Source organism: Macaca nemestrina, chromosome 6, assembly GCF_043159975.1.
Source record: "Macaca nemestrina isolate mMacNem1 chromosome 6, mMacNem.hap1, whole genome shotgun sequence".
In the NCBI taxonomy this organism is placed as follows: Eukaryota; Metazoa; Chordata; class Mammalia; order Primates; family Cercopithecidae; genus Macaca; species Macaca nemestrina.
In genome coordinates this window covers 16,910,742-16,928,202 of record NC_092130.1, presented here as the reverse complement: position 1 = coordinate 16,928,202, position 17,461 = coordinate 16,910,742, and the positions used below count along the sequence as shown (strand labels likewise).

The following is a 17,461-nucleotide window of genomic DNA, read 5'->3' as shown; positions in this document are numbered from 1 at the left end:
AGTTTTTGTTTTTGTTTTTGTTAAATAGTTCTACCAAATAGTTTTGCAAATAGACCCAGGCTTGACTGGCAATTAAACATGAAACTTCTCATTGGGTATTTTCGAGATTACCACGGGGAATCAGCTACCAGCTTACTGCCATGTGGAAAACTGCACGAGATTCCGGGATCGGAATCAAAATGCTAATTTAAAAGGTCAAGTGAAGCTGCGCCTCACGTTTTGGCGTGCCTGCGCTCTCTGCAGGCAGCAGCGAACAAAGACCCAGCAAGAGAAGGCAGAGGCTAAGACCCATCCCGTATCTGCTCTCCTGAAATAATTCTGGAGTCATGCCTGAAATGCCAGAGGACATGGAGCAGGTAAGAACTAGCAATTCAAGAAATGAAGCATTCTAGAGTAAGAGATGCTTTAAAAGCATTCCAGTGAACGCCTGCTAAAAACAGAATTGTTGTGTAAAGAAAATAGAAACGAGAGTCATTCATTTCCTTAAAACATAACCTCGGGACAAGGAAGAATAAGCCAACTTTAGTTACTGACCTACAGAACCAGGTTATGAAGAACTCAGCTAAGTCTCATTAGCCGACAAGAATAAAATGCAAGATAGAACTGCAGTTTCATTTACCATTTTAAATGCAATTATGTATATAAAGTTTCTACATAAATAAGGTTTTTATCTATAGTTGTGTGTTCCAGATGTCTTTGTATGAATTTAATCTGCTAACATAACTTTTAGTTTCAGGCTGCTCTCTTTAAATGTATAGACTTCACCACCACACCAAGTTGTACATTGTCTATGTAAGAATGGCGTTGGATTCGCATAGACCCTACCATCATTACAGAAAATGATTAAAAACCATATCCAAACATATGCCCCTAGAACTGTACCCAACTTTTACGGGGAAAGTATCAAGTCAGATTCTCGAAAGTAGCCAAGTTAAACTCTTTCTGTTCCTCAAGACTAGGCTGCTCTGAGAATCAGAATGCTAATTGCACATGCTTGCCCTTAAACCTTCTTCTCGTTGAAGAAGGAAGAATTAATTTTCTTTTCTCCCATAGAAAGGTAAGATTACATCATGTGTTGCGACTAGAAACTTGAAACCGAATTCCCAGTTTTTAAGAGAGGAATATTAAGATGATCTTGGCTGCTCCCCCGGCTCTCCTCCCGCCCTCTTCTTTGTTGTCCCGGGATTATACTTGTTTAGCGCTGGGGCAGTCCTCAAGGATTCCCTAAATAATGCTAAACTGATGAACAGTAATAGCCTGTATTTAAAAAAAAAAAAAATCGGAACAGAAGAAACCTCAGGCTGCCTTCGATTACTGTTCTAGAGAAACTTATGTTTACACGAGTGAGGAAATGAGTTTTTGTTGGGGATAGGGGAGAAAGGAAAGTCTCGGTGTTCTGACGTGGAAAAACTTCTTTAAAAGGCTGCTTAGTCTTTAGTTTGAAAATAAAGCAAAAAGGATTAGGAGACGGGGAAAGGCCCTAGGAAAATCCAAGCAGTGGTCACGTTTGTGGGCGACGTTTAGAGCTTGCTATCCTGGGCACACAAGAACCGTTGGACTATTCGGTGCAAAGTTGGCGAATCCTACACGGCCTGTGCCAGGGTTTACTTTCTGCATACATTTCACAGGCGTCCGACCCGGGTGGGGACTTTTTGCGATTTTGAACTGGAAGGGAAATAAGTCGGCATCAGCACTTAGGGCTGATTGACTTTTAAAAGGTGGTAGAACGCCCAGCATTACACGCTGCTGCTTAAAGTCTCGGTGCTTACCAAGGCTGGGCTCGCGTGACCCAATCCTGCAGTCCCCGAGGCGGTGTTTCTCAAAGGGTGGGCTTGATTCTGGTTAAACCCGTTAAGAAGCCGGACCCTGGGCTCGTTTCTCATTATATAATTATGGGTAAAGTCCAAGGACCTGCGTTTTGAAGAGGTACCTAAGTAATTCATCTTCCTTTCCCCCACAACTTTTTATTTTTAATTAAAAAGTTTTACATTTTTGAAATCTCACACACAGGTTTTTTCTTTTTTTAAGCATCCAGGAAGACAAATGGCTCAGACGCCAACCCTTTTCTTTTTATTCCTTGTCTTTTCTAAATCTTTAAAACCCACACCTAGGGCTCTAGAGATGTGTCCATTATGCTCTACCCACCTCCGCCCCCGCCCCCATGACTTTAAAATGCTTTTTATTCTACTTTATTTATTGCTCAGTCGATCCTCATGCATTAAGCAGTCTGCAAACTTGAAACTCAAGGCGATGCAGTTCAATCTCTTCCCGAGTCAAGAAAAAATAGAAAAAAAGTAGACGAAGAAAGCACACAAATAAAATCTCCGAAACAAAACCTGAGTTCACTGCCTAAGGTCAGGGCCTTTCTTTTGTGTGTAGCTTTAACCACCGGCGCGTGGGCTGGGGGCGGACCGCGCGTGCCCTTCCTCTTTCTGGGGCGTCGGCAGAACGTGGCCAATCAACGGGCGCGGCTATGGCAGCGGAAGCCGGAAGCGGCGAGCGGGGTCGTTCTGGGCCTAGGGAAGGCGGGCCGAGGGCGTCTGAGCTGAGGCCCGCGTCGATCCAGGGTTGGAGGAGGTGGCGGCCGGTGAGGCTGCGGCGTGAAGACGGCGGGCATGGTGGGGCGGGAGAAAGAGCTCTCTATACACTTTGTTCCCGGGAGCTGCCGGCTGGTGGAGGTGAGGGAGTCGGCCTGGGCGTCTCCGGTGGGAGCGGGGGCGCCGAGGGGAACGAGCCGCCGGGGCTCGGGCGGCTTTCCAGGCGTATTCCGCCCGGGTCAGAGCCTCCGGCAAGGAGTGGTCTCACCGCCACCCTCCGAGCCCCGGATCCGAGGGGGGCGCCACCGAGTTTGTTTATCTCGGCGCACACGGGTCAGTGTTTTTTTCTTCCAGCCACTGCGGCAGGAAGCAAGTAGGTGGAGATTTTACTTTCGAGTTCAGTCTCTGCTCCTGACGACGAAGAGGTTTTTCAGAGTTGTGTCTGTTTTGATTTTGTTTTTCCCCGTTTCTTCATCTTTGGTTCGTATTCCTCGATCTTACAAGTTCGTAGGTTTGAGAAAGAACAGGAAAAGGTGACTTCACACAAATAGTAGTGCTGGAGATGACAACTTACGGAACTCTTTAAGTTCTCGGCACTGTTATGCGCTTGACGGGCTTTACTTTAATCCTCCACTGTGAGATACTGTTATTGCCTCATTTTAGAGATGAGAAAACAGGCATAGAGGGTGAGACATTGGCCCACGTTCATTCCGTAAGGTTGGAGCCTGGAATTCAGATACAGGTTTGTGTGACTGTCTCGGGCTTTGAACCACTACGGAGTATCCCTGAAGGAAGATTATGATGATGATTGGAAGATCCATCTCTGGTGCCCCTCGCACCCCCGCTCCATCTTGTTCCATTCCACTTAAGGGCTTCCAGCATTAATCTGACAACAGAACATATCCAACCCTGGGGATAAGAACTCTGCTGCTGCCCAGACCATGTCTTTTGGAGAGAAGAGAGAATATAGGAGATGGCTGTTTTTGTTAATGCAGTTTTCGTGCTTCCAAATGTATTTAGGGTTTAGGGTTTTCAAATCACGTTGGTTCTTTGAGGGTAAAGTTATGATAAATGGTCTGTTAAACCTCTATGTTGCTAGGTCCTCCAGACGGTGCTGAGTGCATGTTATGCATTGTATGTTTACATTTATATGTATGCATTCGTATGTGTATGTGTGCATATAAAGCTTAATCTACTTTCACAAAAAGAAGTTCAGTATAAAAATGAAAATAGCTTTTCGTGTTTTCTTTCATTAAAAATGAAACAACGAAGAGCTTGGCACAGACTTACTGCTGTCAAAGCCTGTAGAATTAAAGCTTACTGACTCATGAGAACGAGAACTGTCTCATAGTTAATGTTAGAGAAGCAGCCTAGAGTGGTTCCTGTTAGTAATACTGTCTGTGGGGCACAGTAGGAGTTAGACCAGTCCCACCTAAGTAGTTAGAGAATCTTAAAAAGTAAAGCCCAGTAATGTTTACTTAAAAGGTCTGTTTCTGGGGAATTAAAAAATAAACATGAAACTGTGCCAAGTTTTAAAGTTTCCAAAAACGACAAGGCATTTACCACTGAAATTTAGGGAACCCCCCCTCCACATATTAGTAATAGTCCATTCTTTACTTTTCTAGGCATTTTTTAGTAGACAGTAATGCAAGTGTGCTACAGTAGAAATCACTGTCCCAGAGAACTGTGTTGGACCACTCAGAAAGAGCCATATATCTCCCATTACCTATACAATTTGGTATCATTGGATTAGATAGAATAATAACAGTAGCTCCACATTTATTTATATGTATTTCATTTTTCAAGAAATGTTTTTTTGGTGTCCATAAATCTGGTCCCTTGGAGTGGTTGAATTCCGTACTTCAAAGTTTAGACAATAAGAGGCAGATACGTTTAGAGTAACTTAAACTGATACTAGATCTACTTTCCCTGTATAATAAAAGTTGAGAAAAAGTAGACTTCAGGCAAAGTATTATCAACTCTTTATTGTGCCTTGAGTGAACTAGATAGCATTTTGTTCTTTCATTCTGAGTTTCTTGAAGTGTTTAGCCATTTCTTCCTTGTGCACAGCTAAAATAATTTATGGAGTGCAGGTCCAAAGTAGTTTTTAGAGAGATATTTCTTTTTCTAAAGAACGAACCAAAAAGCCCCAACAAAACAGTGTAAGAGGCAGAGTGCTGTTTATATAGGAGGTCAAAAATAGAGATATTTGTTTAGCATATTTTAAATTTCGGAGTAATGCTTATTCAGAGGAAAAGTTACCTTGTTTAACTGAACGAAACTATTCGGACTCCTTGTGGTAGGAATAATATGGAAACTGTTAGAAATGTAGAACTTTAAAGCTGAAAGAGCCTTAGTCATTTTGTCTAAATGCCTCCCGCATGTACCAGTGAGGAATTAGATCAATAGAGATAGAATAACCTCTTAACACCAGTTTGTGGCAGAACAGATAAAACTGTAATCATTCATGAAACCAAATATTAGTTCAAAGGATTGAGACAAAATGCAGTGTATTTGACTTGACCAGAGAAGCAAGAAGACTCAGATTCTGGTTCCAGCTTTTTTACTGTAGACAAAACCGTTAACACCGGACTTCTTGTTCCTCGCTTTGGAAATACCTTTTCTAACAAGCTTTTTTTTTTTTTTTTTTTTTTCTCCCTTCCCCCTTCTTGCTCTGTCGCCCAGTCTGGAGTGCAGTGGCTCAGTCATTGCTCACTGCAACCTCTGCCTCCAGGGTTCAAGCGATTCTCCTGCCTCAGTCTCCTAAGTAGCTGAGATTGTAGGCGCCCACCACCATGCCCGACTAGTTTTTGTATTTTGGGTAGAGACAGGGTTTCACCATGTTGGCCAGGCTGGTTTTGTACCCCTGACCTCAGGTGATCCGCCCACCTTGGCCTCCCAAAGTGCTGGGATTACAGGTGTGAGCCCTGGCACCCGGCCTCAAACTGCTGTTACTAAAAAAACAAAAACAACTAACTATGATTATATACTCATATAACATGTTTTCTTTTTTTTGTTTGAGACGAAGTCTAGCTCTTGTTCCCCAGGCTGGAGTGTGATGGTGCGATCTCAGCTCACTACAGCCTCCGCCTCTCGCGTTCAAGCGATTCTCCTGCCTCAGCCTCCTGAGTAGCCGAGATTACCTAAAATTACCTAAAAAAATATGAAACAGTGTACAGTACCCAGCGGTCGGATGTCAGTGCTGAAGATTTTTATTAAGAGTGAGGATCTGAAGTGCAAGCATTTACTGAAATGGAAATGATACTGCACAACATTCTGTTTGAAAATTAACATGAATAGGCCAGGGGCGCACTGGAGGCCTTACATAGTAACCTAGGGGTATAAGGATACAAAGTTGCATTTTCTCCTGCAACTCCACTTCCTTTTTTAAGTTAAGCCTATTATATTCCCTAAAGAGCCTTATTCTTCTCTATACTTAACACTGCATCAACTCCAAAACGCTCTTAATTATAATAAGATCATCTGGGCTCTTATTTAAGTTGCACTAAGTTAGCAAAAAATACTGCCAAACTATGACAATTCTTAAGATTTATTTTTTTTAATTCATTTAACAGAGATGTTAAAATGAAACAAGTGTACTTCACAGAATCAGTGAAGTACGCAGATCTTAATTCACTGTTATAGTAACTTTTGTGGATTGTAAAATGCTTTGGCTTCTATTTCAAGTTCCCTTTTTTAAGGGGGAAAGATACTGTTGTCATTTTGAGAAAGGTAGATGGCACTTTTTGTTTTGCTTGTATAAGAGAAACAGATTTTTATGAAAGCTTTGAACTTTCCTGGAGTTCAGAGTACCCTTGTCCTCTAAGTGCAGTCTCCAAATCACAATGATCAGCATCACTTGTTGGAACTTGTTGGGATTGCAAATTATCAAGTCCCACCCCAGACCTTTGTGATCTAAAAGCCCTCCAGGTGATTCTGATCCACACAGAAACCTGAGAACCACTGACCTTGGGAACTGTGGTTACCTGTTCTTTGCTTCCCTACAGTGAACTAAAAAGTGAGAAACTCGGAAGAAACCAAATTCTCTCTTTTATAGTATTTTTTCAGGAATCTTTACAGTATTTACCCTGTGTAAATTGTTTTGTCTGTTGTATCTTTACTAGACTTGGCATGTTTTCTCCTCTTTACAGTTCAATCTTTGTAGAGCTGTTTTCTTGCCAAATTTCAAAGAAAATATTTTGTTGGCTGAAATCCTTGTTTTCATAGATCAATTGGTTTAGAGCCAAGTTTTGCAACGCAGCCTGAATGAAATTGCTTTCAACTTTTAAAATGTCTTGAAATTGGTTGAACTAAGGAAAAATAATCCTAAGAATTTACCTTTATACTATCTTTCCCTGTTAGTCTTTTCATTTTAGGTTTTTGATATGCTAGAAATACTTGATTTTGGTGTCTTTTTTTTTTTTTTTTTAAATGTATGTATTCGGCTAAGTCATTTAATTGAGCTAAGGGCTTTAAACAGTCTTTGGTTATTGTATATGTATTTAAAGTTTTTGGTAGCTCAGAATTAGGTGACTATAACAACTCTTGAGATAAAATAACTGGTTTTTTTTTTAATAGTAAAAGTTGACTTTATTCAAGATCCTGGTGGGAAACTTGGTGTTACCCGTCTTGGGAAGAAGGGACATTTTGGAACTATGCTTGGAAACATAGAATTTAAATTGTTTCCTAAATAATGGTTCTTTTTCATTTGTGTGTGTAAGAATTTATTTGTTTCACAGTAGCAACACAGACCTGCTTAAAATATTTTTTCTTATCCTTTGTGTTTATTAATTTTAGCTTTTTTTTTTTTTGAGATGGAGTCTCGCTCTTGTTACCTAGGCTGGAGTGCAGTGGCGTGCTCTTGGCTCATTGCAACCTCCGCCTCCCGGGTTCAAGCAATTCTCCTGCCTCAGCCTCCCGAGTAGCTGGGATTACAGGCGCCTGCGACCACGCCTGACTAATTTTTTTGTATTTTTAGAAGAGGTGGGGTTTCACGGTGTTGGCCAGGCTGGTCTTGAACTTCTGACCTCAGGTGATCTGCCCAGCTCGGCCTCCCAAAGCACTGAGATTACAGGCATGAGCCACTGCGCCTAGCCAATTTTAACTATTCTATGTAGGTAAATTTAGGGTTAACTAAGGAACATTTACCAATTTGGTTAAACTTAGAAAGCATTTAAGTGTTGTAAGGACCAAGTTTTTTTTCCTCCTCATAAATTCCTTTGAAATGTTGATTAATTCTCTACCTTGGGTCCATCAAAGTATGATAAATCGTTGAGACTTGAAAGAATATTTGGGATTAAAATCTGAAGACCAGAAATGTCAGCTTGTAAATATATTGGCAGATTTGACCCAAATACTAATCAGGCCTTAAAATAGATAAACTTTTTTTTTTTTTTTTTTTTTTTGAGACGGAGTCTCGCTCTGTCTCCCAGGCTGGAGTGCAGTGGCCGGATCTCAGCTCACTGCAAGCTCCGCCTCCCGGGTTCCCGCCATTCTCCTGCCTCAGCCTCCCGAGTAGCTGGGACTACAGGCGCCCGCCACCTCGCCCAGCTAGTTTTTTGTATTTTTTTAGTAGAGACGGGGTTTCACCGTGTTAGCCAGGATGGTCTCGATCTCCCGACCTCGTGATCCGCCCGTCTCGGCCTCCCAAAAAATAGATAAAACACATTTCTCTCTAGATACTCAAAGAGCACCTTCAGTCATATCTATAGGAGCAAGACAAATTGTAAAGTCTTATAAACTGAAAAATGTAATGTTATTTACTATTTAGGTACTTGGAGCAAAAGTATAAAAAAAGTTGCTGTTTGTTCATTTGGGCATTGTCAATCATAAAACTATGATTTTCTGTTAACATAGGAAATATAAATCTATATAATTCCTTGCATATCATCTTGTGTTCTTTTCCTTGGGAAAGATTATTATAACTTTTTTTTAATTAAAAAAAAATTTTTTTTTTGAGACAGGGTCTCACTCTGTCCCCCAGACTGGAGTGCCTGTCATGATCTTTGCTTATTACAGCCTCGATCTCCCAGACTGAAGTGATCCTCCCACCCCAGCCTCCCAAGTAGCTAGGACTACAGGCATGCACCACCTGTAGCTCAGCTAATTTTTGCTTTTTTTTTTCTCTTTTGTAAGGATGGGATTTCACCATGTTGCCCAGGCTCTCGAACTCCTGGGCCCAGGTGATCCATCCGCCTTGGCCTCCCAAAGTGCTGGGATTGAAGGCATGAGCCACCATGCCTGGCAAAAACTTTTTCTTAAGGGATACAGTTTTTTATATGGTTTATTTAATCATTGTTCTAACTTTATTTATTACATTTTTAAGTGTATTTTCTTTTTATTTTAAAAATTTATTTTTAAAAATATAAAATATATTTTTACTTTTTTTTTTGTATTGAGACAGGGGTCTCACTATGTTACCCAGGCTGGTCTCAAACTCCTGGGCCCAATGGATCTGCCTGCCTCGCATTCCCAAAGTGTTGGAATTACAGGCGTGAGCCTAGTGCCCGGCTCTAACTTAACTTTAGAATTGGCTTGCAGATATGGGACATGAACCGAAATACGTAGAATTAAGAAATTTAGGGAACAACGATGGTGACTAATTTATTTGAGAGAATTATTTTCAAAGTTAATAACTCTTTCTTTCCCCCTTCACCTTTTAGGAGGAAGTTAACATCCCTAATAGGAGGGTTCTGGTTACTGGTGCCACTGGGCTTCTTGGCAGAGCTGTACACAAGGAATTTCAGCAGAATAATTGGCATGCTGTTGGCTGTGGTTTTAGAAGAGCAAGACCAAAATTTGAACAGGTTAATCTGTTGGATTCTAATGCAGTTCATCACATCATTCATGATTTTCAGGTATGATTTAGGTTATTTTAACGTACACATGAACAATATTAAGAATTGTCTGGATGATATAGAAAATATCCTTGCCCTCAAGGAAATTACTATGCTTGAAAGCTCTAAAGCTCTAACTTATTATGCAGTAGCATTTTTTTCAGTTAGTATGACATGGCATATGTAATCCTTAAAGTTAAATTTTGACACGTTGACAAAGACAAATATGAAACATTTTGTAAAAAGCTTAATGTTTATAGAGTGCCTTCTAAGTAATACTTTCTCTGCAGATGGTTTTCAGATGTTACTGTAAACCTCACAACACTGCAAAATATATTATGTTCATTTTAGATCTGAGAAAGCAGGGTCAGGTTTTTGGTATCACTGATACTATTCTTCCTTTGACATGGATTTATTAGATACTTAAATCATGTTAATTGCATTAATGATAGCTCTTTCCTCCTGTCCAAATTGGGGGATAAAACTTGTTTTGATTTAGAAACACTTTTGTTTTAATCTGTTTTGTTTTTGAGACGTAGTCTTGCTCTGTTTCCCGGGCTAGAGTGCAGTGGTGGAGTTTCAGCTCACTGCAGCCTCCGCCTCCCAGGGTTCAAGCAGTTCTCCTGCCTCAGCTTCCTGAGTACCTGAGACTACAGGTCTGCGCAACTACACCTGGCTAATTTTTGTATTTCTAGTAGAGATGGGGTTTCACCATGTTGGCCGGGCTGGTCTCGAACTCCTGACCTCAAGTGATCTGCCCTCCTCGGCCTCCCAAAGTGCTGGGATTATAGGTTTGAGCCACCACGCCCAGCCTAGAAACACGGTTGTTTTATTTTCAAACGGGGTCTCACTCTGTCACCCAGCGTGGAGTACGATAGATCGATCACAGCCCACCGTAGCCTTGAGTGCCTTGGCTCAAGTGATCCTTCTGCCTCAGCTTCCACAACAGTTAAAACTACAGGCTCACGCCACCACGCCTGGCTGATTTTTAGTTTTTTTTGTAGAGATTGAGTACCACTATGTTGCCCAGTCTTACCTTGAACTCCTGGCCTCAAGCAGTCTCTTACCTCAACCTCCCAAAGTGTTGGAATTGCATGCATGAGCCATCACACCAGAATAAAAATACAGTAGTTGACAGGTTTTTTTTTGGTTTGTGTCTACATATTATGAAATACTCTTTTCAGTCCCTATAAATATTTTAAGTTTGAACCTTGCAGGGAAAAGAAGCAGCTTGACAGAATTACATTAGAAATTACAATGATTTATTCTTAGTTGAAGGAATGTTGATTTAATGCGCATTTTTCTCTGAATTAATTTTAAGAAGGCTGTAATACCTCTTTCATTTTATTTTGAGTTAAAAAGACATCAATGCTTAACTTCCAGCCCCATGTTATAGTGCATTGTGCAGCAGAGAGAAGACCAGATGTTGTAGAAAATCAGCCAGATGCTGCCTCTCAACTTAATGTGGATGCTTCTGGGAATTTAGCAAAGGAAGCAGGTAATGATGACTTTATAAAATTTTCATAAAATATTAAGTGATTGCTGAGTTTTTAAAAATTAAAGTTTAGTAGATGGTTATTCTTTTTTATATATCATGAAAAACCATTCTAAATTCCATGAAAGAGTAATGTCATGTAAAAATTTAATGGATTTGTCTTATTTTTTTTGTAGCTGCTGTTGGAGCATTTCTCATCTACATTAGCTCAGATTATGTATTTGATGGAACAAATCCACCTTACAGAGAGGAAGACATACCAGCTCCCCTAAATTTATATGGCAAAACAAAATTAGATGGAGAAAAGGCTGTCCTGGAGAACAATTTAGGTAAGATGTAATCTCTTTAGCCCCTGATTGTTTTTTAACACTTTAAAAATCTTTTATACCTATACATATAAATGTTTTTAAATTTAAAATGTTAGTCAATGAATATGACTCATTAGAGAAAATTAAAATATATTTAATAAAAAATAAAAAATTCTAAGAGATAACTACGTGAATCCTTCAAGACAGTTTCCACTATCAGTGTTTACATATTCATCTTTACACATAGAAAACAAGTCAGGTAATGCAAGCTTTTGTAACTTATTTTCAGAAAACAGGGCAGTATAATAGAGTGAGATATTCTGTTATATGTATATGTATTCTTTTATATGTATGTTATTCTGTTAATACATATATGTATTTTGTTTTTATGTATTCTGTTATATGTGTTAGCATTCTGTTATATGTATGGTGTTTCTTTTTTCCTATATGTGAGTTTGTGTATAATACACATCTCCTTATGTAAAAAGTATACACTCCTTAGAAAAAATGTAAAATTACTAAGAATAAAAATTTTCATAAATGCTGCCTCAGAGAGAGAAACACCAAATGTGATTAAGTGTGGAAGCATTTTTATATATTTTCAAAAAATGTATGCATGTTGTTTCATAACCTGTTTTTTTCTCCCTCAACATCTTTGCATTTCAGTACAAGTGGAGCGAGCTCTGGGATATCTTACTCCTATCAGTGGCTGCATAGAACTTAATTTAATGAGCCCCTGCACTAAAACTACTGCCTTAGACTGTACTATGGCCTTGAGAAGCAGCCCTAGCATAGAATACCTTACTAACGGACATTTAGTTTTTTTTTTTAAGTTTTCTTGTATCACAAATTATTCTGTCGAAATCATCCTTGAATACATTGTCTCAGGTTCTTTCATGCTGCTATAACAGAATACCAACAACTCAGTAATTTATAAAGAACAGAAATTTATTTCACACAGTTCTTGAGGCTGAGAATTCCAAGATCAAGGTGTGAGGCTCTTTCTGGCCCTCAAGAGGGCAGGAGTGCTGTGTTCTCACATGGCAGAAGAGCGGAAAGGGATGTGCTCCTTCCTTCAAGCCCTTTTATAATGGCATTGATCTATTCATGAGAGCAGAGCGCTGATGACCACCTGAACACCTCCCAAAATGCCCCACCTCCCAACACTGTTGCTTCATGGATTAAGTTTCAACATGGATTTTTGGAGAGGACAAAAGCATTCAAACCATAGCAATATCTAAGTTCTCTTGTCATACAATTTAAAAGAAAATGTTTGATTTGCAGTTAAAATGTTAACTATTGTATACTATCAGCAGGGACCATTATATAATCTAAATATTAATGAGTGGTTGTAAAACTAATGTGAACGCTCATATACCCTTCACATAGATTCACAAATTTTAATGTTTTGTCACATTTGTTTTATACGTATGCTTTTGCCAGACCCATTGATAATTAGTTGAATTTCATCTCCAGATACTTCACCTTTTATCTTCTAACACCAAGAATGTTCTTTACATAATTACAATGCAGTTATCATACATTGGAAACTTAACATTAATATGATACTGTAATCAAATACAAATCTATTTAGGAATTTTCTCATTTATGCCAAAAATGTCCTTTATTGCTTTTATTTTTTAATGTAGCATCCAAAGACTATTAATTGCATTTAGTTGTCATGATAGGTTTTATTTTTAATGATCATAATAATGTAGGTTTTTTTTTTTTTTTTTTTTTTTTTTTTGAGACGGAGTCTCGCTCTGTCGCCCAGGCTGGAGTGCAGTGGCGCGATCTCGGCTCACTGCAAGCTCCGCCTCCCGGGTTCACGCCATTCTCCTGCCTCAGCCTCCCGAGTAGCTGGGACTACAGGCGCCCACAACCGCGCCCGGCTAATTTTTTGTATTTTAGTAGAGACAGGGTTTCACCGTGGTCTCGATCTCCTGACCTTGTGATCTGCCCGCCTCGGCCTCCCAAAGCGCTGGGATTACAGGCGTGAGCCACCGCGCCCGGCCTAATGTAGGATTTTTATATATAAAAACTAGTCCAAATGACAGAAGATACTTAGCAAATGTGTTTTTGAGTTTTCTTCTTTTTTTGTTTTTTTGAGACAGAGTCTCAGTCGCCTGGGCTGGAGGGCAGTGGAACACAGCTCACTATAGCCTTGACCTCCTTGGCTTAAACGATCCTCCCACCACGAATGGCTAATATTTTTACCTTTTGTAGAGATGAGGTCTCACTGTGTTGCCCAGGCTGGTCTCGAACTCCTGGGCTCAAGTAGTCCTCCTGCCTTGGCCTCCCAAGTGCTGGAACTACAGGCATGAGCCCCACCACACTCAGCCTTTGACTGCTTTTAATTTTATTTTTGAGGCAGGGTCTCACTCTGTTGCCCAGGCTAGAGTACAGTGTTGCAGTCATAGCTCATTGCAGCCTCAAACTTCCAGGCTCAAGAGATCCTCTTGCCTCACTCAGCCTCCCAAGTAGTTGGGACTACAGGTGTGTGCCACCATGCTCAGCTAATTTTCATTTTAATTTTTTGTAGAGACGATTTTTGCTATGATGCCCAGGCTGATCTTGAACTCGTGGCCTCAAGTGATCCTTCTGCCTTGGCCTCCCAAAGTGCTAGCATTATAGGCATGAGCCACTGCGCCTGGCCTTGACTATTTTTACATTGCATTGTCACAAGTGAGCTGTGTCATTAAGCTTTTTTTTTAATTAAAAGGCAAGGTTTCTACTTTAATACTATTTAAATCCACACCCTTGTATCTTACATCAAAATTTAAGAGCCAGTCAGCTTTAAAATATTTGCTTTTATTCTTCTCTAGGAGCTGCTGTTTTGAGGATTCCTATTCTGTATGGGGAAGTTGAAAAGCTCGAAGAAAGTGCTGTGACTGTTATGTTTGATAAAGTGCAGTTCAGCAACAAGTCAGCAAACATGGATCACTGGCAGCAGAGGTTCCCCACACATGTCAAAGATGTGGCCACTGTGTGCCGGCAGCTAGCAGAGAAGAGAATGCTGGTAAGAAGGATTCCTGAGACCTGTCTTAGCGAAGGTCCACTTTGTCTTTTCCATGCTTGAACTTTCATAGCTATACTTGGAGTGTTACTGAGTGAAAGCCAGAAGTGCTTTTTTAAAACTATTAGACCAAATAAAAGTGGTTTATATATAGTACACTGTATTCATGAAGAATAAAAATAGTATGCTCTTCTGTCTGCATTTATTTCTTATGTACTATAGACCCCATCATTTCTTTTATTGCAAAGTGTTAGAAAACTTCAAAATAGGCCGGGCGCGGTGGCTCAAGCCTGTAATCCCAGCACTTTGGGAGGCCGAGGCGGGCGGATCACAAGGTCAGGAGATCGAGACCACAGTGAAACCCCGTCTCTACTAAAAATACAAAAAATTAGCCGGGCGCGGTGGCGGGCACCTGTAGTCCCAGCTACTCAGGAGGCTGAGGCAGGAGAATGGCAGGAACCCGGGAGGCGGAGCTTGCAGTGAGCCGAGATCGCGCCACTGCACTCCAGCCTGGGCAACAGCGTGAGACTCCGTCTCAAAAAAAAAAAAAAAAAAAAAAAAAAAAAAAAAAAAAAAAACTTCAAAATAATCACCTAATGTCTGTTAAGAAGGTACTCTTTGGGGGCTGGGCATGGTGGCTCACACCTGTAATCCCAGCACATTTGAAAAAGTTAGTATTAAATATAATATCCATACAAAGAAAGATGAGACTGATTTAGTTTAGAATATTAATAGAATGACCACAGTGTTTTAATATATGAGAATTATATTTTGTAATACATAACATGACAATATTTAAGAAAGTTTAGCTCAACTTGAATGGTTCTATTAAGTTTTTGTTTTAGGGTAATTAAAAATACTCATTAAATTGGACTGTTTTCATAAAAATCTGTAATCACATTTTATATTCCCATCAGTTAAGTAAAACTGGAGCCTTTTTTTGATTTTAAAAATTCTTAAGGTTTAAATTCTAGAAATTGCTCTTTTGTGTTTTGCTGGGAGTATTAGTAGGAATTTGATTTTAGATATCTTGGTGAGAGCTTTCCAGAAAAAGAGGGTTGCATTTTAGTTCCTAGACCTTATTCTAAATAAGCTTTTTTGTCAAACCTCTTATTCTACTCAACTCAAAAAGTTGAAACTATTGAATTCATTGTGTCATTGTTCTTAGGATCCATCAATTAAGGGAACCTTTCACTGGTCTGGCAATGAACAGATGACTAAGTATGAAATGGCGTGTGCAATTGCAGATGCCTTCAACCTCCCCAGCAGTCACTTAAGACCTGTAAGTACATGGCTTTAAAAACCTCTAGATCCATCGCTATGGTATATATTATTGCTGTGTTGGGTAACTTCATTTCTCAGTACTAATCAAAGTGAACTTTGCTTGTATGCTGGCTGTTCATAGTGCTGCTTTTCTCAAAATTATCATCTATAGAGAAGATCATGAGTATTGAAGTTTGTAGAAAATGTATTATTGTCTTGATTGTGACAGGCATTTGGTTTATTTTTCCAGGGACTATCAAACCAGATTTCTTACGCTAAGAGCAAAAATGAGTAGCAAATATAAAACCTCAAAATGGCCAGGCGCAATGGCTCATGCCTGTAATCCCAACACTTTGGGAGGCTGAGGCAGGAGGATCCCTTGAGCCCAGGAGTTTGAGACTAGCCTGGGCAGTGGAGGGAGATCTCATCTCTGTTTAAAAATATATACATATTTAAAAAAAGGTCGGGGGGAACAAAGCCCTCAAATATAACCTTTCACTTACTTTTGATTTTTTTGTTTATCTTTCTTTAAAGATTACTGACAGCCCTGTCCTAGGAGCACAGCGTCCAAGAAATGCTCAGCTTGACTGCTCCAAATTGGAGACCTTGGGCATTGGCCAACGAACACCATTTCGAATTGGAATCAAAGAATCACTTTGGCCTTTCCTCATTGACAAGAGATGGAGACAAACGGTCTTTCATTAGTTTATTTGTGTTGGGTTTTTTGTTTTTTTTTTTTAATGAAAAGTATAGTATGTGGCACTTTTTAAAGAACAAAGGAAATAGTTTTGTATGAGTACTTTAATTGTGACTCTTAGGATCTTTCAGGTAAATGATGCTCTTGCACTAGTGAAATTGTCTAAAGAAACTAAAGGGCAATGTTGCCCTGTTTGCAGTAATTTTTCTTTTTATCATTTTGTTTGTCCTGGCTAAACTTGGAGTTTGAGTATAGTAAATTATGATCCTTAAATCTTTGAGAGCCAGGATGAAGCAGATCTGCTGTAGACTTTTCAGATGAAACGCATTGTTCATTCTCATAACCTCCATATTTTCAGGATTTTTGAAGCTGTTGACCTTTTCATGTTGATTATTTTAAATTGTGTGAAATGGTATAAAAATCATTGGTGTTCATTATTTGCTTTGCTTGAGCTCAGATCAAAATGTTTGAAGAAAGGAACTTTATTTTTGCAAGTTACGTACAGTTCTTATGCTTGAGATATTTCAACATGTTATGTATATTGGAACTTCTACAGTTTGATGCTTCCTGCTTTTATAGCAGTTTATGGGGAGCACTTGAAAGAGCGTGTGTACATGTATTTTTTTCCTAGGCAAACATTGAATGCAAACGTGTATTTTTTTAATATAAATATATAACTGTCCTTTTCATCCCATGTCGCCGCTAAGTGATATTTCATATGTGTGGTTATACTCATAATAATGGGCCTTGTAAGTCTTCACCGTTCATGAATAATAATAAATATGTACTACTGGCATGTAATGCTTAGTTTTCTTGTATTTACTTACCTTTTTAAATGTAAGGACCAAACTTCTAAACGAATTGTTCTTTTGTTGCTTTAATTTTTAAAAATTACATTCTTCTGATGTAACATCTGATACATACAAAAGAATATAGTTTAATATATATTGAAATAAAACACAATAAAATTAACACTTGATCCAGAATGTGAACTTACCACCCCATCCTAGAATGTTACAGATACTGTATCTATTTGTGCCAACTGATTTTTTTTAACTAAAAATTAATAGCTATATAATCTTGTTATATAGTTGACCCTTGAACAGTATGGGTTTAGGGGCATCAACCTTGCACAGTCTAAAATCCACTATAATTCTTGACTCCCCAAATACTTAGTAAAAACCTGTTGACCAGAAGCCTTACTGATAAACATAGTCGATTAACATATTTCTATCTTCTGTGTATTATATACTATATTCTTAAAGTAACCTAGAGAAAATAAATGGTAGGAAAATCTCAGGGAAGGGAA

General features: G+C 39.2%; 1 protein-coding gene across 3 annotated transcripts; it reads left to right on the top strand.

The window, feature by feature from the left end:
* Positions 1 to 16,953, top strand: LOC105480816 (methionine adenosyltransferase 2 non-catalytic beta subunit). 3 transcript variants are annotated; one of them, XM_011739989.2, is made up of 7 exons: positions 1 to 356; positions 9,200 to 9,394; positions 10,757 to 10,871; positions 11,045 to 11,197; positions 14,002 to 14,195; positions 15,361 to 15,474; positions 15,990 to 16,953. In XM_011739989.2, exons 1-7 carry the CDS (start codon positions 327 to 329, stop codon positions 16,158 to 16,160), a joined length of 972 nt encoding a protein of 323 aa, XP_011738291.1. In that variant the 5' UTR covers positions 1 to 326; the 3' UTR covers positions 16,161 to 16,953. The 3 variants fall into 3 exon arrangements, with proteins under 3 accessions (XP_011738291.1, XP_011738292.1, XP_011738290.1); XM_011739990.3 differs by lacking the exon at positions 1 to 356 and adding an exon at positions 2,459 to 2,587; XM_011739988.2 differs by lacking the exon at positions 1 to 356 and adding an exon at positions 2,518 to 2,678.
* Positions 16,954 to 17,461: the final 508 nt, after the last annotated feature.

Bases quoted from the DNA above. Each gene is read 5' to 3' on its own strand.
- LOC105480816 (XM_011739990.3), top strand. From the start codon at position 2,474: ATGGCAGCGGAAGCCGGAAGCGGCGAGCGGGGTCGTTCTGGGCCTAGG. The intron at 2,588-9,199 runs GTGAGGCTGCGG...TTCACCTTTTAG, and splicing joins GTTGGAGGAGGTGGCGGCCG to GAGGAAGTTAACATCCCTAA. The intron at 10,872-11,044 runs GTAATGATGACT...TTTTTTTTGTAG, and splicing joins GAATTTAGCAAAGGAAGCAG to CTGCTGTTGGAGCATTTCTC.